A 21019-nucleotide genomic window follows, 5' to 3' on the forward strand; every position below is an offset into this window, starting at 1 on the left:
ATGAAATACTCTGATAAAACAGTGTTTTAAATGTGTAAATATTGTAAAGGAAAGATTAACCGAAGGCTAGCCTAGACATTTTGTGTAATTGAAAGATGATTCACTAAGCTTTCTGTCCAGAAGAATCAGGCCCAAGGTTCTAGAAGCTTTCTGTGATCTGGTGGGTCAAGGATGTGTTCAAAGAAGAGAAAATTACCCAGGTATTAGACAGATAGTCAAGGTGGAAGGATATAGCTGAATAAAAGCATTGTGGACCAAATAAAGACAAGTTTAACTACTCTGAGAATCCCCACAGTTAGTTGTAGATTCAGAATCTTTCTATACTGGTGTAGGTGGGATGTTCTGAAGAAAAGAATGGGGAAATCATCATCCACTCAAGAAAACAAACTTGTTGCAGTAGTGACTAGGGAGGGTGGGGACTTTGAACAGACTGACAGCTACTCACTAGTAGTAGCATAAAAAAATATGTACATATGGACCCCTCAAACAGGAATTTTTCCTGCTTAAGAAATATAAGAATGCAGAGAGAACTGTCTCCTTGGAAGTGGTCATGAGATAGAGAACCCAGATCCAACACCCTTTTCTTGAGAAAAGAACAGCAAACTCATTCATCTATTTCCTGGGAATTTCCCATTATTCAAATTCCTTGAATTTCTCCAGCTCAAGTTCCCCTCTGCAATCAGAGAGATTCAAAAAATCTAGATTTGCTCATGTCTTGTTCTTTATTAAATTACTTCAATGCCTTTCCATTTCCTATAAGATTGAACTCCTTAATATGGCTTTTAAGGCCTTGCAAGATCTGACCCTCAGGCCCTCTTCATCATCCTCTCCACTTTTATCAGCACTCTAAGTTATAGCCATGTGAACATTATGAGACTCCTCAATTGCACCAAAATTCTCTCTGTAGAGCCTTCTCACACATTGTTCTCGCTCCAGAAATCTGGGTCAGGAGTGAGAGATGTTCCCCCAAAGCCAGACAGGTAGGTATTTTTTTCTTTAAAAGGACTTAAGCCATTGTCAGTCTGCTTGTGGAAAAGTACAAGTTTTCCTACAAATTATGAAACAAAAACAAGTTGATCTCTTTTCCCCAGTACTTTCAAGCCTAATTTGCAAGATCTTCAAGATACATCTACAGGGTCACTCTTAGATTCTAGAGATAAAATTAATTTGATGGCTATTTAAAAATATATGTGATGCAGGATTTTGATATGATAGCATTAGAAAAGCAAACAAATAAGGCAATTGCCAATCTCTATTATAAGCCAGACAAAGTTATTTCAGAATACTATGGAGTTTTCCCATTATTAAAACAAACATACCAACAACTAAATTCTTGAGCCCTTTGCTTCTACTTTCCCCACCCAAATTCATATAAATCCTACTTCAAGAGAAATGCATGACACAGCAGGTGCCAAGAGAAGACAGGCTCTCCTTGCTGCTGGGAGATAATGCCAGCATGGGTCCCTGTTCTGAGCACCACCTTATCTCTCCCAGCCACCTTGGTCACCCAGGAGCGAAGCAGCTAGAGGCTCCTAGAGGAAGTCAGGCTAAGACTTGGCCACACAGTTTAGTAAATATTTATTGAGGACCCACAAGGTGATTTTCCATGTGTCAACATAAAACATTCTAATGATATCATTTGAATTTATTGGCTCTTCAAAGTGTTTTACTGCCTTAGTTTTCTGCCTGCAGAAAGGATGGTAAGGAAAACTTTCAGAATGGGAAGTTTGGCACAATTTGCATCAAGAGCTTACAAATGTAATCCCACTTTCAATAATTTACTCTAAGGAAGTAAACAAAAGTGCCAAGATACATGCACAAGGATGTTTCGTTGTAGAATATATAATTGTGAAAATAAAATAGCATGCAAAATGTTGAACAATATGGGAATGGCTTAATTACATTTTACCCACATCACAGGATATTATACAAATATTAAAAATGACATTTTGGAAAAATATTTAATGACACAGGGAAATGCTTAAGATATCAAGGAAGTAATAAGCAGGATAAAAACTACATTCGTTATTATTCCAATTGAAAAAAAATGTATATATTTAACACATTTCCATGCACAGAAAAAAATCAGTTGACATGCACAGGATTTCTTTCTTCCTTATATTTTTATATTATTTCCAAAATTTCTTATTTTATATAGAGTAATTTTTTTTCTGAAAAGAACCATTTGAAATACTTATCATGTGCTAGGCACTGAGCTAGGAATTTTTACTGATTATATAATCTCCAGAGCAACCGTGAGAGGTCGGTGCCTAGTCCCCCACAGATGAGGAACTGAGGTTCCACTGTTTAAGCCACTTGCCCAGGGTGCCCTGAATTCAAGGCCAGGGCCACGGCCCTGTCTTCCTGCTGCACTGCAAGCCGCGCCTGCTGCGTCTCCAGTAGGCCCACAGGAGGCCTCGGTGATCACGAACAGAACAGAGCTGTGCACAACTTGTCCAAGAGCAAGACCTTATTTTGCTCTCTATGCACTTCACATCTCCTTCCAAACGTAGGAAACTTTGTTGTTTTTCCTGGACAAGAAGCAGAGCCTCTTGGTTCCTGAGATTCGAGGCTCCATTCGGCAGCAGTTTTCATCCATGTGCCCAGCTCTGCAGGCGTGTGCCCTCGCGCAGAGCCTGTTCCCTCACGGTGTGCTTATCTGCTGTCCTGCTTATTGGTTTGGCATTTTGTCAGGTTGCGAGCAGAAGGACAGGGCAGAACAGCACACCCCCACCCCTTCCAGCCAGCTGGCTCCTTAATCTCTTCCCTGGATACTAAAACAAACAGGCTGTGTGCTCTGGCTCCCTCCTCAACCCAAGAGAGGGGGGAGCAGCAAACATCCCAGTTATGTGAACAATCAGAGGAATATCTGGCAGCACATTTGGTCTTTTGTTACTCTCTTTCAGCCAAATAGTCAGGGCCTCCAGGCGGTTAGAAGTCCTACCGTACCCTAAGTCTTAATGTTCAGCTGGGTTTCCGACAATACTTCAGCGAGGATGCCGAACTCTGAGCTGGCTCCAGTCCAGGTGAATCCCCAGGGGCACTAACTGCAATCCCCCACGCAGGAGGCAGAGGTGGAATTTTTCACCACTGATCTAAGGCCTCTTCATTGCTTCCTGTTCCCTTCTAGAGGCAGGGACAGGAAGTCACTTGGACGGGGTCACAGCAAGTCAGTGACATTCAGGATTGGAACATGCTGCCTGGGCCAGCGCCTTATCAAATCATACTGATCCCCCAGCACCACAGTTCATAAGTTAAAAGGAGAACTACCTGGGACTTTTATCTGCGGAGAGGGAAAAGGGGATTCGGGGAATGGGACATGGTACATAAATCTGATCCTTTTTGATTGAGATTCTCTGTTCCGTACCTACACAAGAGGGTTGCATTTTCAAAAAAGTTTGAGAAATAATGGATTAAACAAAGTTAAACACATTAAGTTACTGCAGGACTTCACAGAAGCTTTAATGTGCTCATGTATACTATGAAGGAGTTATAACGAAAAGTGTTTCTCCAACCTATTCAACTGTAAAACTAAGGAACCCACTGAACGTACTTTGGAAAGTACTACTCCAGGGTGAGTGCACAGGGATCTAAGATAGGAAAGTGAGTCCAAGACAAACTCTCCTCACCTGCCATCACCCATGATCTTCAAAACTGCAGCGCTGGTTCAAACAAGGTTTTCATTCTGTACTCTCCTCTAACTTCAGCAAGGGTTCTATGGTATTTTTCCACTTGCTGGTCAAAGCTCTCGGAAGAGAACTCCGCCTGGAAAAAGTTCACGGGAGTCAGGAGGTATTTTAGTGCCAGGCCCCTGAACTCAGTCGTTGGAAGAGGTATAACCTTGCAGCTGTGACACAGGGGGGACTCCTGGTCCACCCAGGCACTTTGGTTCCCTGTAGTTCCTGGGCCATTATTACTGCCACTAGGTATCAAGTGGGATCCTAAACCAATTTCCTTCCCAGTTTCTAGGGAGATAAAGCCCTCATCTGTAGACCTTAAGTGCACTGAAATCCCTGAGGGGGCCTTTACCACCTCCTGGGATTCACAGAAAGGAAGCCCATCCCCTTCTTTGCTGCCGAGGTCTGGAAACGACTGCTTCTTGGTCTGCAACACATGGATGGAAGGCTGCTTCTCAAGGCCCCGGGGCCAGGGAGAAAGGTTCTCTTTCTTGGCCTTCTTTGAGTCTCTGTCAGCTAGAAACTGATAAGTATTTTCCTCAAGGGATTCAAACACAACACCCTTGGTTCTTGGCCTCTTTAGCTTCCTTTCTAGCAGCCAGAGAAAGCTCTGTTTTCTAGAAGAGGAACTCATGCATTGCTGCACAGAATTTGGAATCAGGGGTATAGAGAAACCAGGGCTCAGGAGGTCCTGAAAATAGTCCCTCCAAGGCTGTCCACTGACAATGGGCATCACCTGGCAAGGCTTCAGCGCTGCCACAAAGGCACGAAGTTCCGAGTAGGAGGAATGGTCAGAGTAAGGGATGATGTGGATGTCAGGGTGGGATCTGCGGATTTCCCGGCTTGTGGGAAGGATAGCAATGGTAGGGTGGGTCTGGTTCCAGTGCAGCATGGTGGAATGGCAGATCTCCGTACGGTCCACAGCATGGATGCGGCCAGCCTTCTCCTCCACTGTGAAGACGTCTGCCAGACCCAGCAGCTGCACCAGCTCCAAGCGCCGAGGACTCAATACCACCCAGGTCCGAAACTCCAGGGCCAGCTGCTCCAGCAGTGACTCCTTTCCCAGCTTGTAAAGTCCTGAGTTATGTTAAAGAGATACAGGGAAGTAAAAGGAGGAAGAGAATGAACTATTGGGGAATCCTAATGATTCAACCAAATGATTAACAAAAATGCACACAACTCATGGGGCAAGCAGGGAGCTTATCAGGGAGGAGGTGGCATTTGAGTTGAGAATTTGGAGAAGGGTGGGGAGGAGGACAGGCAGAATCCACTCATTCAGTCCATCCAGCAAAGGAAAGCATCTACCAAGTGTTTCTTTGAAAACAAGAAAAAGGACTCTCAGTCCTCAAGAAGTGTAATCTACAGGGACTCAGAAACCATGTGGTTAAGGGCAATATTAGAGATATGCACACAGTATGATGAGGGCAGAGAAGAGTGTCTACCAATTGGTGGGGTTAGGGAAAATTTCCTAAAAATGACAGTTGAGAAAAATCGTAAAGGATAGATCAGAGTTTACTTGGTAAGAGAAGTGGATGGTGGAAAGAAGTTCAAAAGGGGTGAGTTTGGTATTCCTAAAAGGAATTGTAAGAAATGGCACTAGAGAGGTAAGCAAGGATCATATAAGAGGGTCTTGTATACCCTGCTAAGGTACTTGGGCTTAATTCCATAAATGAAGGGGAGTCACTGAATGGTCTGAAGCAGGAAACGGCCTGATCAGATCTGCCTTTTGGCTTAATCATTCAATGACGCTGGGGAAGACTGAGATAAAGAGAAAACAGCTAGAGGGAGAAAGACCAATGCAAAGGGTGTCATAGCAAGAGGATAATGGCTGAATTAAGGAGGTGGTAACAGGGATAGAAAGAAGGTAATGGATTCAAGAACTAAGTAGGCAAAAGAGGCAGGAAAGAGTGATTAAGCAGAGAAGAGGGAGAGGGACAACTTCAGGAGGACTCCCAGATTTCTAGCTGGGAAGATTGAATTGATAAGGGCGGAGAGTGTCATTGATAGACTCAGAATTCAGGACAAAAATTAGGATGAAGGATAGGATGATGAGTTCACTTTTGGATGTGTCATGTTTGAGGTGTTTGTGGCATATCAAGTGGGCAGCTAGACAAACCTGTTTGAAGTTCAGGGGATAAACATTTGTCAAATGTGGCAGAGAGGCCCAATCTGAACAAAATGATGGAGGCAGAGAAGATCCTGGTATGTCTGTGAAATGGTGATCATTCCATTTGGGCTGTACCATGGAGTATATGAAAGGATACAAAGAGAGATGAAATAATTGGCCAAAAACTGTGACTTGGGACAGATAAGGGAGGCTACTGGATATCAGAATAAAAAGTCTGTAAACTATGAGAGAAACTGGAAGACTTCTAACCATAGAAATAATATGATCAGAGCAGGTTTTTAGGGGGAAAAAAATAATGTAGCAGTAGTGTTATTCAATGGCCTGGATGAGAAGAAGCTGAAAGCAGAAGCTCTAATTGGAGGGCCAAACCAGTACTTACATCAAGAGAAATGAAGGCCTGAATTTGGGTAATGGTTATGGTAGTAGAAGGGAAAAGAACAGGTATGGGAGATACTGCTTAATAGCTATTCTCAGACCTTTTCTAAAAGTCTTTTCAAATCCACAACCAGATTATAAATTTAGAAGAATTTATACTTCTCTTATAGTCACTGTATTCTTAATCATGGATATAAGCTGATTTTCTTCTTTCTCTCTCTATCCTCACCTTTTTATTCCTCTCTAGGTCCTTCCCCTACTAGACTGTTTCTCTTCCCAGTGCCTATCAGAATACTTGGCATATATTACATTAAAAAAATAAAAATAAAATACATACATACATACATATATATATATGTTTTCCTAAACTATCTCAAAAGACAATTCCAAAAGAAGAGTTCCAAAAATGTTTTGTACCATTGTGGAATCACTACTACAACATTCATTTGAAATTTATGTTCTGGCACATTTCATTCATTCATATGATAAATATTTACTGAATGCCTCTGTCTAGAAGTAAAACAAAGAGCCCTGCTACTGTAGAGCTTTTGTTCTAGCACAACGAGTAAGTAAATTATGTTATGCATTTTAAGATGATAAGTCCTCTCCTACTTAAAACCCTTGGTTGCATTCAGGATCAAGTTCACAATGGCTTCCAAGCACTCTTTGGTTCAGCCTCACTGCATCTCCAGCCTCCTCTCCCATCACTCTCCATCACCCACTGTGCCCCTGTCACAGTGGCTGCTGCTTCTCTGTTCCACAAATACGCAAAGCTCCTTCCTACTTCATTTTTCATCAGTGCTCTCAAGGAGTTTACATTTGCGCGTATGTATGGCAGGTGACAATAAATAAATAATAGCCTATTAAAAATGTATAGATGGGGAGAGGATGTAGCTCAGCAATTGAATGCCTGCTTCCCACATTTGAGGTCCTGGTTCAATCCCCAGCACCTCCTGAAAAAAAACAAAACAACAACAACAAACAAACAAACAACATATAGAGTACATTGGAAGGTGAGGAATGCTCTGGAAAAAAGAGAAAGTAGAATTGGTACAGGAGATCAGGAGTTGGGAGTGTGGAGGAGGTGGTGGTGGGCAGGTTGCAATTTTAAATAAGGTGGTCAGGGTAGACTTCATGGAGAAGTGAGAGGTGCACAAGGACTTGAAAGATGTGAGAACTCTCAAAGAACCCACATTCACTAGCTATAGGTGAGAAAAAGGAAAGGAAACCACACACCAATCTTTATATTATGCTGTGGGTGCTTTCGAATGAGATCGACAATCTGGCGGGCAGCTTCTTGTTGGGTAGGAAGAACCAGGGCTGGGTTGCAATTGGTGTTGTCTAAATATAAGGTATGGATCTGCTTCCCCAATTGCAGAGCTGGTGCCTGCAGCATGGATGGTGTGTATCGAAAATCACCTGGAAGAATATGAGAAGGGCAGGGTATCAGAGACAAAAGAAAAGACGCCTTTGCAGTCCCCAACAACAGATGGGTATTTGCTTACTGGCCCTGGAAAAACTATCATATAATCTGGCATCAAACTAATGTAGCATAGCTTCTTTGTGGAAATGTCCCCAACTTGCTCCTATTTTTTCAGTTATTCCACACAAGGCTGGGACGCTTACAGAGTGGGAAATTGGTTGAAAGGGTTATTGTGCTCAAACAGAATGAAGCTAGAAGGCCTCTAGACTTCTGTTAGGAGTTAAGGTTGCTACAAAGGAGTAGTGTCTAGTCTGGGAAGGTGGGAGGGACCCCTCAGGAGGTCTACCTGTGTAGAGGATGGTTCCGAAGTATCCTTCAAAGAGAAACATGACAGAGCCAGGGCAATGATTGGCATCGATGAGTGTGACGGTCATGGTCTCCCTCCCAAAATCATCTAGAGGCAGTACGTGGCTCTCACCAACCTCCAGGGCTCGGATCCACAGCTTAGCTACCTGAGGAAACAGTTGGTCATCCCAGTGACTCCAGATTTCCCTCCCTTACACCTCCCAAATCAGAAAGCTGACCAAATCCTGAGTCACCTTGTAGCAGAAGCTATAATGGGGATTCCCGAACGATCTACTCTTCCCCCTCACTCTTCCCACTGTTCAGAAAACAGTCTAGTGATTCTCAAACTTTCCTAAGCATGATAATCCCTTGGGGAACTTGTTAAAAAAAAGTTCCAGCCGAATTTCCATCAGCCATATCTGCTGATTCAAGTGGGTGAAGGGGCAGAATTTGTATATTTAACCAGCACAATAGATGGCTTCCTCTAAATGAGGCAAAAACAGCCTAGCTTATGTGAAAAGATAAGATATAGTGTACCTTATTTTCTGGGCTGGACTCAAAGATCTCCCCAACTTATAGTTGAAACATCCCAAATTGGCCAGTGGGAAGCCACACACCTACCCTGGGCTAAAGATGCATCCCTGGGATCAAACAATTCCCAAATTTGGGAAATCAGCCCTCCAGGCCCCTGCTCTCTTAGACAAGTTATGACAGATCCTCTCCCCCCCAGTCTCTGCCCTTGAGCTTGGAGCCCCCACTCGGATGCCCGGCTCAGCTCTCCGGAAGCCGACTCCAGCCCCCACCCCATACCTGTAGGTGACGATGCAAGAGGTAGGCAGAGATTGGGGAGCAGTAGAGGGGCCGGGCCCAGGTGCTGGACAGGCCCACGGTGTGGTCCGAGTGCATGTGGGACAAGAAGAAGAGCCGCGCCGAGCCAGCCCGACGCAGGCTCCAAAAGTCCACAGCAATGGGCGTGTGGGGGATCAAGACCCCGTTCATGGTCGCGGGGTTGGAGAGTCACCAGTGGGCTCTTCATGGGGACGGGGCTTCTGAGCGAGGCTTCACAAGGGCGCCCCGCAGAGAGTCATGCTGGGGGTAAGAACAGGGCCAGGAATCCTACGGGAAATCCAGCCCAGAAGAAGGCTAAACGATCGGGTGGGCACAAAGAGGGCCGTGAGCTGTCGGTGGGATCCCAAGTCGCGGAAGACGCTCGGGCCAGCGGCACTCCCACCCGCGCGCGGGAGCGGGGCGAAGCCGCCGCACTCAAAGCGCGCGCGGCGGGGCGGGGACAGGCCGGAGCAGCCGATCGCCGATCGCCCGGCGCGCTTCCTGCAGAGCGCGGCGCGCGCCGGCGCCGGCCGGGGCGAGGCGGGGGGAAGGGCGCCCTCGGGTCGGGGTCGGGGCTCGGCTCGGCGCTCGCCGGGAGACGGTGAGTGGCAGCTGCTGTGCGGGAGCGCTCGGCGAGGGGGCGGGACTTCCGGGGAAAACGCGGTCGGGCCTCTCCGGGACGGCGGCCCAGCTGAGGCGCGAGGAAGGCCTGCGCGGGCCCCGGGTTGGCCTTCGGGCGGGGGGCCTAGAGGCCCTGGGAAGCTGGAGGGCCTCGTGGCGGGGCGGACTAGCCCGGGGGGCGGGGGCAGGGCCCGACGCGGGGCTCCGTCGGGGAGCGGAGCGGACCGAAGCTGGAGTGTCCGCAGGCCCTGGCGAGCCCAGGCCGGGGCGGGGTCACGCCTTGGGCCCCTTGGCCTACTCGCATTTCCTTTACGCAGGTTCCCGCGTCCGGAGCTAGAGGCACGAATCGCTTAGGTGGGCTCTGTGGGCGCCGCCCCGTGACGGCGAGACGATGCCGTACCTTGGCTCCGAGGACGTGGTGAAGGAGCTGAAGAAGGCTCTGTGTAACCCTCACATTCAGGCCGATAGGCTGCGCTACCGGAATGTCATCCAACGAGTCATTAGGTATCCGCCAGCTCTAAAGAGTCGTGACCACCCCACTGCAGTCTCCATCAGGGCTTCTCTAACCCCCGGCCGCTCAGAAAGAGTAAACGAACTTTTCCTACATGGCAGTTAAAAGATTGGGTCTAAATTCTGCTTCTCTGGAGTGCCATCTCACTCTCCCTTACGAGATTTCCTTTACTCAGCTGGGTGGTCGCATCCCCATCACAGGTTTGAACAATCACACTTAGGCTGGTGATTCCTGGATCTATAATATATCTAGTCCCGACCTAATGTACCTAGCTTCAGCCCCACATCTCCTACTGCCTGCTTGATATCGCCACTGGAGATTAGACACATGCCCCAGATAACACATCCTTCTCCCCTCCCTCAACCTGCTCTTCCACTTACATTTGTGTTGCTGAATGTCACCACCCAGTCAACCAAACCATAAAGAAACATGGGAGTCAACCTTGATGACACTGGTTCTTGCTGTCTCCTATCAGATGGTAGGGATTCATAGTTGTAAATATCTGTTCTGGCTTTTATACTGGCACTCAGGCCTTCATTACCAAGGCAATTACAGTAGCTTACTGGTAGGTCACTGTGCCTTCCTGTTTCAGTGAATTATTTTCTCCAGTATGCACATCTGAATGCATTAACCCCATTGCTTACAGCTGTGGTTCTTAAACTTTAGTGTGGATGAAAGTCTTTTGGAGTGCTTTTTAAAAATGTAAATTTTTCATCCACTCCATATCTTGAGAGATTCTGATCTTGGTAGGGTGGTGTGGAACCCAGGAATCTGCATTTTTTAGAAATAGCCCAGCTGATTACGATAGGAGACCATAGTTTGAGAAGTGGCAAACCGCAGAACAAAGTCCAAACCTACCCTTCCGTGAGTATTACTTCATCTACCTGCAGACTCTCAAAAGAATGTATCATTCCTGCCCCATAATAAGTCTCATTACCTCTCGACCACATCTCCCTCGTGAGTTCCAGCTCATTCAGTTTAAGTATGACTTCTTCTGAGGACAGCCTGTTCTGACTTGCTGGCAGTATCAGACCTCTGAATTCCCACTTCACCTTTACATTATTTCTGTTATAATACCCCATTTTACTGTAGTGATTTTCTTATCTGCCTCCTTACTAAATTTGAATCATAGAGGTCTGAGACCATGTCTTCAAGGTTATGTGCCTTGCGCATAAACCTGGAATGTAAACGCCGAATTTCACTGGAATATATGAAGGGTTCGACAAGCGTTTGTTGAATAATAATGTTTAGTCCAGTCCCAAGGTGTGAAGTATTGTGTGATGTCATAGGTAAACCTGATTGCTTCTCTTAGAGATTACAATCTAGTTGAATTACCAAGACACGCATAAGGAAAACTCCCTCTGTTGTAGGTCAGGGATTTTCTAAAAATTTACTTATTTCCCTGTATTTCAGGCACATGACTCAGGGCTTGGACATGTCTGGTGTTTTCATGGAGATGGTGAAGGCCAGTGCCACTGTAGATATTGTTCAGAAGAAGCTGGTTTATCTGTACATGTGCACATATGCTCCCCTGAAACCAGATCTGGCTCTCCTTGCCATCAATACTCTGTGCAAAGACTGCTCAGACCCCAACCCAATGGTGAGGGGGCTGGCCCTACGGAGCATGTGCAGCCTCAGGTGAGCCCTCTCTTCTGCCAGTTCCTCAGTGACTGATTTTTAATGAAGCCAGTTTACTTGAGCTTCTTATGAGGGAGAAACACTGTTGTACCCTGACTCAGCTTTTTAGCAGTAGCTTTGGCTTTATAAATTATAGGGTTTCATTAAAGGCAGTTTTTTATTCTCAATCTCAGTGAACTAGTCCTCAGTTTGGGCTATAAATTTCTAAATGCAGTTATGTACGTATTTTTTTTTTTTTTGCTACCTCTCCTACATTATTCCAAATGAAAAAACAAATTATGGCTTGTTAAGTTTGGGAGGGGCTTTCTCTTATTCTTCATGGTCTGATAGATGTGCATTCACACAGGTACTAAATCCTTTGTTACGTGGAACAGGTGCTGAATTAAGTTAAAACTAGTATTTTAGGAGCTGACTGACTCTGGAATGTGCTGCCTAGGATGCCTGGTGTGCAGGAATATATCCAACAGCCTATTCTCAACGGTTTACGGGATAAGGCTTCATATGTCAGAAGGGTGGCGGTCCTTGGCTGTGCCAAGATGCATAATCTTCATGGAGACTCTGAAGTGGGTAAGTTTGAGCATTACCTATCATGACCAATATTTATTGATTGAGCTCCTACTGTGTGTATGACTTTGCAGAAAGAGTATGGGCTTGGTAGAAAATAATGTGGTCCCACTTCTGTACATGTCTTTTTAAGTAGGATGCAGGGCTTACTATTTTCTGATACTAGAGAAGTCTTTTCTTCTGGTCCAAGGGAGATCCTTTACACTGGTGACTTCAGCCAGGCTGGAGATGAGGATTTGTTGCCTTGTGCTTTGTTACTGCCTCTGTCATTTTTGTAGCACAGCAGCTCAGCCTTGTCAACCTGGAGCTAGTACTCTGGCTGTCCCTGTGACTCTGAAACGTTTCTTCTTTCCTTGAGATCCTTGTTCTCTTTTGTAGACGGTGCCTTGGTAAATGAGTTATACAGTTTGCTGCGTGACCAGGATCCAATCGTGGTTGTGAACTGCTTGAGGTCCCTAGAAGAAATTCTGAGGCAGGAAGGAGGCGTTGTCATCAATAAACCCATTGCACACCACCTCTTAAATCGGTTTGGATTTCTTATTATTTATTACCCTTTTTATTATGGGATTCCCCATCCTGATTGTCTATGTAGGGAGATGGTCATAGGGTGTAACTTCCTTTACAGCCATTATATCCTCCAAACTAAGCCATTTATGCTGTCTAAAAATGTAAAGAATCTGGATCCAGGGTATTCCGAGTATGTCTTTGGCCTTAGATGAGCATGCATTTGTACTGTCAGCTCACCTTGGAATTTAAAGCCTATTTTGTGTAAACATTAAATTGTACTGAAGAGGAATGATTCATTTACGGCAGAGTCTGTTTTTAAGAGTTCTCCCTTTGTTGTGTTGAACATTCAGCTCATGAGTAGCATTAGCTTGAAGAATCCTCTTCTGTTTTCTTTTTTGGATAGAATGTCAAAACTGGACCAGTGGGGCCAGACTGAAGTATTGAACTTTCTGCTACGCTACCAGCCCTGCAGTGATGAGGAGCTGTTTGACATTCTCAATCTGTTGGATAGCTTTCTCAAGAGCAGTAGCCCAGGTGTGGTGATGGGGGCCACCAAACTCTTTCTGATCTTGGCAAAAAACTTCCCCCATGTACAAACGGACGTGCTTGTGCGAGTCAAGGGGCCTCTGCTGGCTGCCTGTTCTTCAGAGAGCCGCGAGCTCTGTTTTGCTGCCCTCTGCCATGTGCGCCAGATCTTACGCAGCCTGCCAGGTCACTTCAGCAGCCACTACAAGAAGTTCTTTTGCTCCTACTCAGAGCCCCACTACATCAAGCTGCAAAAGGTGGAGGTGCTGTGTGAGCTGGTGAATGATGAGAACGTGCAACAGGTGCTAGAGGAGCTTCGAGGATACTGCACTGACGTGTCTGCTGACTTTGCACAGGCTGCTATCTTTGCCATAGGTGGGTGTCTTCCTTCTTGAGAGCCTAGCCCAGCCAGCTGGAGAACTGTGGTCAGTCAGAAAAATTCTAGAGAGCAAAAGGGAATGCATCTTTCTTCAGCCCTGCACCAAAGAATTGGGTCAGTGACTACAAACAAGGAGAGAGGGAGGTGTGTGTTCTTTTTTCAAGACTTGTCATAGTTCCCAGGATAGAGAACAAGGTGCCTTCATTTTAAATTATCCCAAGTAATAACACTTAGAATTTATATTGCCTTTTGTTGTCTACTATCCAAAATGCTTTCTGCACATTATCTTGCCACAGTCTTGTGAGGCATTCACGGCAAGTGGACATGTGTTATTAACTTCAATTTTTTTTAAAGATTTATTTATTTCTCTCCCACTCATTGCACTCGCTGCCTGCTCTCTGTGTCTGTTTATTGTGTGCTCTCTGTGTCTCCTTGTCTTCTTTTAGGAGTTACTAGGAACCAAACCCGGGACCACCCATGTGGGATGGGGGTGCCCAATTGCTTGAGCCACATCTGCTCCCTGCTTGTTGTATCTCTCGTATCTCGTCATTGTCTTTCCTCATAGCATCATCTTGTTGCATCGGCTTACTGCACCAGCCCATTGCATCAGCTTATCTTCTTTGGGAGACACCGGGAACTGAACCCAGGACCTCACATTTGGGAGGCAGCTTCTAAGTGGTTGAACCACATCCATTGTCTATTAACTTCATTTTAAAAATTTATTTATTTCTCTCCCCTTCCCCCTCCCCCCAGTTGTCTGCTCTCTGTGTCCATTCACTGTATGTTCTTCTGTGTCCACTTGTATTCTTGTTAGCAGTACCAGGAATCTGTGTCTCTTTTTGTTGTGTTATCTTGCTTTGTCAGCTCTCCGTGTGTGCAGCCCCACTCCTGGGCAGGCTGCACTTTTCACGCGGGGTGGCTCTCCTTATGGGGCCCACTCCTTGCATGGGGGGCTCCCCTACACGGAGGACACACCTGTATGGCACGGCACTCCTTGCACACATCAGCATTGTGCATGGGCCAGCTTCTCCACACAGGTCAGGAGGCCCTGGGTTTGAACCTTGGACCTCCCATGTGGTAGATGGATGCTGTATCCATTGAGCCAAATCCACTTCCCTAACTTCATTTTAAAGATGAAGAAACCTAGGCACAAAAGGGTTCCTTAACTTGCCAAAAAGTCATTTACTTCCTGAACTGCAATTGGAACCCAGCTCTCCTAACTCAGTCTTTTGTCAGTTTACTTTTCTTATATTGAGCTTATACAACAGCCTATGTCTTGTGTTGAATACAGACTAACAGAGAATAGATCCTAAATCTAATACTCTCATTTAAGACAAGAGTGACTCATAAAATGAAAGCAGCTGGGGAACTAAGTTTTGTTGAAGGGCTTCAAATGATGTGGTGCAGGGGAGAAACCATCATATTTAGAATAAAGTTATGGTTATTTGTAGGGGCAGAGAAGAGGGCGCAAGAAAGAGAGTGATAATGCTGTGGTCAGGAGACTACTGTCAGGTGTTGCAGCAGGAATATTCCTGTGTAGGCGTGCTGCAACAAACACAAGCTCCTAGCTGGCTGCTTGCAGATAACCTTTGTTATTGAGAGTTTTCAACCCTCTTCAATTGGGAAATTCTTTTTCCATGAACCTCCAGTTTTCTAGTGGCTAATTAAAAAAAAAAAATGGATTCATTTTCACCAAATTCTCTGCACAGCAAACTCTTCTTATTTCATCACATAAGGGGTGCTTTTGTAACTTGACACCTTTCTCTGTTTTCCCTTCCTCTGTAGGTGGCATTGCCAGGACCTACACAGACCAGTGTGTGCAGATTCTAACAGAGTTGCTGGGGCTTCGACAAGAGCATATCACCACAGGTAATGGCTGCCTTTCTAGGATTTTTCTTCAAGTTCCTGACCTATAGCTGTTGCTCAAAAAATATCTATTGTTGAATAAATAATACAGATTTTAACAACTTCCTTGTTTCATCATCTGTTCCTGTCAGAGAAAGATCTGCTAGCTTAAAAAGTCTCCAGGCTCCCATGGTCTACAGGAGCTATACTGTAGATAATCTGGTCCTGGGATGACCTTGCTTGTTATTTCCCCATGTTTACCCCCTCTTTTTTTATTTTTTAACAAAATCAGTTTACCCCTTTTTGCTTTATGACAGTCCACACAGGCAGTGTCTTCCAGGGCTGGGGCGAGGGTGTGGCAAGCAAGGTGCCAACCTCGAGTGTCTCTTTAAGTTTGCACCCTAAGCACCTCACTTGCCTTGCCTTAGATCCTGACTCTAGTGGCTCCATTTATGCTGTCTTCAAAGTATTATTCAACAGCAGCAGCACTGTCCCACATTTGGGCACAGCTTTATATTTTCTAAAGTACTTTCTGGGAAGCAGATGTGGTTCAAACGATTGAGCTTCTGCCTACCATGTGGGAGTTCTCTGATTCGGTTCCTGGTGCTTCCTAAAGAAGACAAGGAGCTGGTGCAACGGGCAGGCATAGCAAGCTGACGCAACAAGCTGATGCAACAAGATGACACAACAAGAGACACAAGAAGAAAAAATATAATGAGAGACCCAACAAAGCAGGGAACAGAGATGGCTCAAGTGATTAGGTTCTGGATTCAGTGCCTGGTGCCTCCAAAAAAAAAGGAAGATGAACAGACACAGCAAGTGCAAACACTGAGGGAGTGGAGAGAAATAAATAAATAAATCTTTAAAAAAAATAAAAGGACTTTCCCATACATTAGCTCGTATATTCGTTAAGAGCAACATTCATTCAGGGAATTATTGCCCATGTTGGGTATTTCCCAGATAATCATTGACTGCTCTTCTAACGCCTGTTTTACAGAAATGCACCCACAAATCTAGTATTAGTTCTTAAGAACAGCCGTGGAGGTGCTAACCTCGTGCCCCGTGTCCTGGTCTGTGTTGTAGTGGTGGTGCAGACTTTCCGTGACCTGGTTTGGTTGTGTCCTCAGTGTACCGAAGCTGTGTGTCAGGCGCTGCCCGGCTCCGAGGAGAATATTCAGGACAGTGAGGTAGACTCATCCTTTTCTTCTAGGCCGAGGAGGAATGCTTGGGACCCTGCCCTCTGAAGCAGCATCTCCTTATTCTTTCTACCCAGTGTCTGAAGTGGAAATTTAGAATTGACTGCCATTTCAGATGCTCTTTTGGCTATAGATGGGGCATAACTTATAAAGACATTAGGATTTGTTTATGGTCTTCATTATTATAAATACTTTGATACCATTGTTCTCTTGAACAATTTTGTGTCAGATTTAGACCATGGTGTTTTCAGCTGGAATGAGAATCAGAATCGTCTGTGGAATTTTCACAAAGCTTTGGGCTTCACTCCAGTTCTACTAACTTAAATCTTCAAGGATGGGGAACACATTTTTTTCAAAGAAATCAATTTTATTGACACATATTTTAAAGCATACAGTTCACCCAACATGTGTGTGACATATGTTCTTAAGAAGCATTACAGATGACTCTGATGTGTACTTTAGGTTAATAACCACTTTTATGAAGTAATTTAGAGAAATTCTTTCAGGATTTTCTACTGAAACTTGAATCCCTGTATTGGGACAGAGGACCCAAGGTTAGGAAGCCTTATTGTTTAATGTACGTTGTAAGCGTCTTGAGACTCTCTGGTTTCATTCCCCTTCTGTGTGTTGGAATTTCATTCCTCATTGTTGTAGAGGACATAAAAGGGGGAATCAATACAGTGCAGTTTTAAGTAAATAAAAGAATAAACCTTTGCTGCTGGCAGTAGGGAAAAAGCAAAAGTAGCAATTGCCTGCTACCTCCTGTGTTCTGGACAGCCAAGTATTGAGCACCTATTCTTATCCTGTCATTCTTTAGGGGAAGCAGGCACTTATTTGGCTACTTGGGGTCCATGGGGAAAGGATTCCCAATGCTCCTTACGTGCTGGAGGACTTTGTAGAGAACGTGAAGTCTGAGTCATTTCCAGCTGTTAAGATGGAGCTACTCACTGCACTGCTGCGCCTTTTCCTCTTACGCCCTGCTGAGTGCCAAGATATGCTGGGCCGTTTGTTATATTACTGCATAGGTAGGTTCTTCAGAAGGTAATAGTACTTGCCCTGACTCGTAGTGGAAATTCTGGCAGCTTTTATTGTTTGGTGAGTCGTGTCTAGACCCTTAGGAGAAATGTTAATGTTTTCTAGGGTTTTCTGTCTTTTTTTTTTTTCTCCTATTGTGGTTGGCACAGGGGGCTAGTAGGAGAGTACTTTTGTATTTAATCAGTTCTGTTACCTTATCTTAGAGGAAGAAAAGGATATGGCGGTACGGGACCGAGGACTCTTCTATTATCGCCTCCTCTTAGCGGGCATCGATGAAGTTAAGCGGATCCTGTGTAGCCCTAAGTCTGACCCTTCCCTTGGCCTTTTGGAGGATCAGGCAGAAAGACCTGTGAATAACTGGGCCTTAGACTTCAACACGCTTCAACCAGTGTATGGCAAAGCCCGCTGGGCAACCATCTCTAAGTTACAGGGCGCAGAATGCCGTGGCCCAGCGATTCCCAGCACTGCATCCTTTACCACGTCAGGTAAAAGTAGCCCTTACCGTCCATCTTGTCATGAGGAATTTTTACCTTCTACAGTGACTGGTAAAGGTCCAGTGCCTTGGCCGAATCTCAGACCACTGGCCTGAGTTCGAAGCCTTTGTGAGCAAGAAAGCAGTTCCTCATTGGTTACTTAAGCCGTGTATCCAAGGATAAAAATTACCTTGTGTACTTTTGAGGATTTAGGTAAAAACTGTAGCTCCTGTGGATCAAGAGCATCTCTTACTCAAACTTTCTGACTCTTTTAGGACCCCTGATTCCTGAAGGGAACAAGGAGAAGGAATCAGGACCCTTGATTCCTGAAGGGAACAAGGAGAAGGTACAAGAACTCTCTGATTCTGAAGCCCTCTCACTAGTCCCTAATCGCCAGCTTACTGCCGAGTATTTTGAGAAAACTTGGCTTAGCCTCAAAGTTGCTCGTCGGCAAGTGTTGCCTTGGCAGGGAGCAGTCCATCCTGACACCCTCCAGATGGCCCTGCAGGTAGTGAACATCCAGACCATCGCCACGAGCAGGACCGGGGCCCAGCCGTGGAAAGCCTACCTCAGTGCCCAGGACGATACCGGCTGCCTGTTTTTAACGGAACTGCTGTTGGAGCCCAGGAATTCAGAAATGCAGATCTCTGTGAAACAAAGTGAGGCACAGCCTGAGACACTGAACAGTTTTATTTCTATATTAGAAACTGTGATTGGAACAATTGGAGACATAAAATCATAACAGCACCTGGCTGCTTATCCTGAGTGGAGGTGAAGAGCTATAGGAGTTCCTCGGTTTTCCTTACTAGCACTGCTGGATAATAGCAGATGCAAAGGAGAAGGGGAAATCTAGGAATCAGGGTTTCTTATGTTTTTTCCAAAGACCATTGACTTTTCCATGGCGGTATTATAAAGGTTAATGTTAGTGAAGGGATCCTGTGGTTTGGGGATGGGGTTGGATTATTTTCTGATCAATATGGGGGATTGTTTTACTAATCAAAGGTGTCTGATATCTGTGGAAACTGATTTCCATATATGGGGGTCATCTTTCCTTCCCTGGATTATGTTGGTAAACCCCTGGCTGTTCTCATATTTTTTATCATGTTTTTGAGGCCGGAGTCCAAAGCCTTTACTATGGCATCTGAAGTCCTTTATGATCTGTATTCTGTTTACTTCTCTGTGTCATGTCTCATCACTCCCCCAAAACACCCTCTTTTCTGACAAAAGCTTACAGCTTGCAGTTCCCTGAATGCATCAGGCTCTCACCTTGCACCTGCTTTTATTTCTTGCCTGACCATTTCCTCACCCCTATAACTTCTTTAAGTAAATCCTAGTCTGTCCTTCAGTGGTCAGCTCAGTTATGAACTCCTTCAAGAAGTTTTCTGCGACCCTAACGGCCTTCATTAGGGGTCTCCTTCAAGCTGCCAAAGCAGCCAGTGCATACCTCCAGCCCTACTCATCATTGTTTATTTTCTTGTTGCTTTTCCTCACTTTTAATTTTATTTATACTTAACCATATTTTACACATTAATTGAGACAACTTATGGCAAGAACAGATGTAATAGAATGATGGTAAAATATAAATAAGACCAGAGAATCTGGAACAGGGAAAACGAGAGCACCAGTTAAGACTATCTCCAGGGCGGAGACAGGGAGTACACAGACGTTCGGGCTGTGAGGGCCTACACAGTTTGGTATAATTGAGCCTCACACTTGGCTCTGTAAGCGATGTGGCAGTTGGAGTGAAAGGAAACAGTTATACAATTATCATCAGAGAGGAGGAAGCATTCCAATTCTAATTTCCAAAATAAATGTCCATGTAGTTTTCACAGAGGTTGTACAATTCCTGTAGGAAGTTTGTAAAGGACTTCACATGAATTTCCTACAGTATTCTTCAGTGAAAGCAGAGCACATAGTTGTAGTGTGAAGCTCAGTAAAGGCATTTCTTCAGCGACTTAAAATAACATGATCCAAGTGTATAACCTTCATCATGCAGCTTACTTCAAGCCCCATGGCTACCTAGCTACCTAGATGGACTGCATATCCTTCAGATAATTTTTCACCCAGCACTTCTCTCAACTAGGTTCTTAACAGGAGTAGATAACACAGTATTGAATTTTCTGGTAAGAACCTGGGTTTTGTATGTTGTTTGTTGAAGGGTTTTCCCCACTAGACAATTTCTAAGGAGAGTAATTGTCTTTCCTTCTGTCGCCACAGTGCCTGACCCATAGTAATAACTCAATAAATATTGAATGAATGGCCATAAATAATTAGATTTTGACACGATTTTGCAGTTGGTGTTTGAAGTATGTTTTGTTATATTGTATCAATTATACAGAAAATAATGAAATTTCATCTAGACCAGAGTATTTTGACATTTGGAGCCAGACATTTGGGGGGAGGAGGGGTAGGGCTTTTTTTTTCTTTGTAGGCTGATTATTAGAAGCATCTCTGGCCTCTACCCACTACATACCAGTGGAAGCTCCAGTTGTGACAGTTAAAAATGTCTCCCCAAAAAAAGATGTCTCCAGACATTGCCAAGGGTTCCCAGGGGGACAAAATTACCCCCACTGATCTTAGACCATGGATCTCAAGGGATGAGGGGGAAAGACCACAACAGTGTCAAAGTTGCTTCTCCCATGTTTTGACTTGTTCAGTTAAACTATGAATGTTTAGTTAGGTACTATGAGAAATAAAATTGAAGTGTGAAGTGCTGCCAATTTAAATTATTACAAAGGGACTGGATGCAGGCTGTGAAAATCGAGTGAAGTGATTCTTCGCCATTATAGACTATAACTGAAATGTGAACCTAAAGAAAATTAGGTATGGCTCAGCAATTGATTAAATAGTGTTACTAAAAGTGATCCCAACTCTTGACTCCTTTTTAGAAGATTAAGTTCTACTTGGTTGCTGTTCTATAATGTAAGAGCACGGCAGAAAATGAAATTG

General features: G+C 44.7%; 2 protein-coding genes across 4 annotated transcripts; one reads left to right on the forward strand and one right to left on the reverse strand.

The window, feature by feature from the left end:
* Nucleotides 1-1561: 1561 nt before the first annotated feature.
* DCLRE1B (DNA cross-link repair 1B) lies at nt 1562-9304 on the reverse strand. The gene is made up of 4 exons (XM_004462965.4): nt 8759-9304; nt 7950-8115; nt 7417-7599; nt 1562-4754 (listed from the first exon to the last, which is right to left on the reverse strand). Exons 1-4 carry the CDS (start codon nt 8945-8947, stop codon nt 3649-3651), a joined length of 1644 nt encoding a protein of 547 aa, XP_004463022.1. The 5' UTR covers nt 8948-9304; the 3' UTR covers nt 1562-3648.
* A 410-nt stretch (nt 9305-9714) lies between these two features.
* AP4B1 (adaptor related protein complex 4 subunit beta 1) lies at nt 9715-20934 on the forward strand. 3 transcript variants are annotated; one of them, XM_023590100.2, is made up of 11 exons: nt 9789-9901; nt 11322-11546; nt 11983-12113; nt 12489-12636; nt 13021-13151; nt 13374-13517; nt 15307-15390; nt 16450-16553; nt 17380-17587; nt 17801-18082; nt 18346-20934. In XM_023590100.2, exons 1-11 carry the CDS (start codon nt 9789-9791, stop codon nt 18810-18812), a joined length of 2037 nt encoding a protein of 678 aa, XP_023445868.1. In that variant the 3' UTR covers nt 18813-20934. The 3 variants fall into 3 exon arrangements, with proteins under 3 accessions (XP_012382409.1, XP_023445868.1, XP_004463027.1); XM_012526955.3 differs by having other exon boundaries at nt 9715-9901; nt 13021-13517; XM_004462970.5 differs by lacking the exon at nt 9789-9901 and adding an exon at nt 10693-10772 and having other exon boundaries at nt 13021-13517.
* The last annotated feature ends 85 nt before the right edge of the window (nt 20935-21019 follow it).

Source organism: Dasypus novemcinctus, chromosome 9 (genome assembly GCF_030445035.2).
Source record: "Dasypus novemcinctus isolate mDasNov1 chromosome 9, mDasNov1.1.hap2, whole genome shotgun sequence".
Taxonomy (NCBI): Eukaryota; Metazoa; Chordata; class Mammalia; order Cingulata; family Dasypodidae; genus Dasypus; species Dasypus novemcinctus.

Coding starts and splice junctions, on each gene's coding strand:
- AP4B1 (XM_012526955.3), top strand. CDS start 9,789: ATGCCGTACCTTGGCTCCGAGGACGTGGTGAAGGAGCTGAAGAAGGCT. Junction 12,114..12,488: donor TCATGGAGACTCTGAAGTGG/GTAAGTTTGAGC, acceptor TCTCTTTTGTAG/ACGGTGCCTTGGTAAATGAG. Junction 13,518..15,306: donor GGCTGCTATCTTTGCCATAG/GTGGGTGTCTTC, acceptor CTTCCTCTGTAG/GTGGCATTGCCAGGACCTAC.
- DCLRE1B (XM_004462965.4), bottom strand. CDS start 8,947: ATGAACGGGGTCTTGATCCCCCACACGCCCATTGCTGTGGACTTTTGG. Junction 7,600..7,949: donor CGGAACCATCCTCTACACAG/GTAGACCTCCTG, acceptor ATATTCTTCCAG/GTGATTTTCGATACACACCA. Junction 4,755..7,416: donor ACAGCATAATATAAAGATTG/GTGTGTGGTTTC, acceptor AACATAACTCAG/GACTTTACAAGCTGGGAAAG.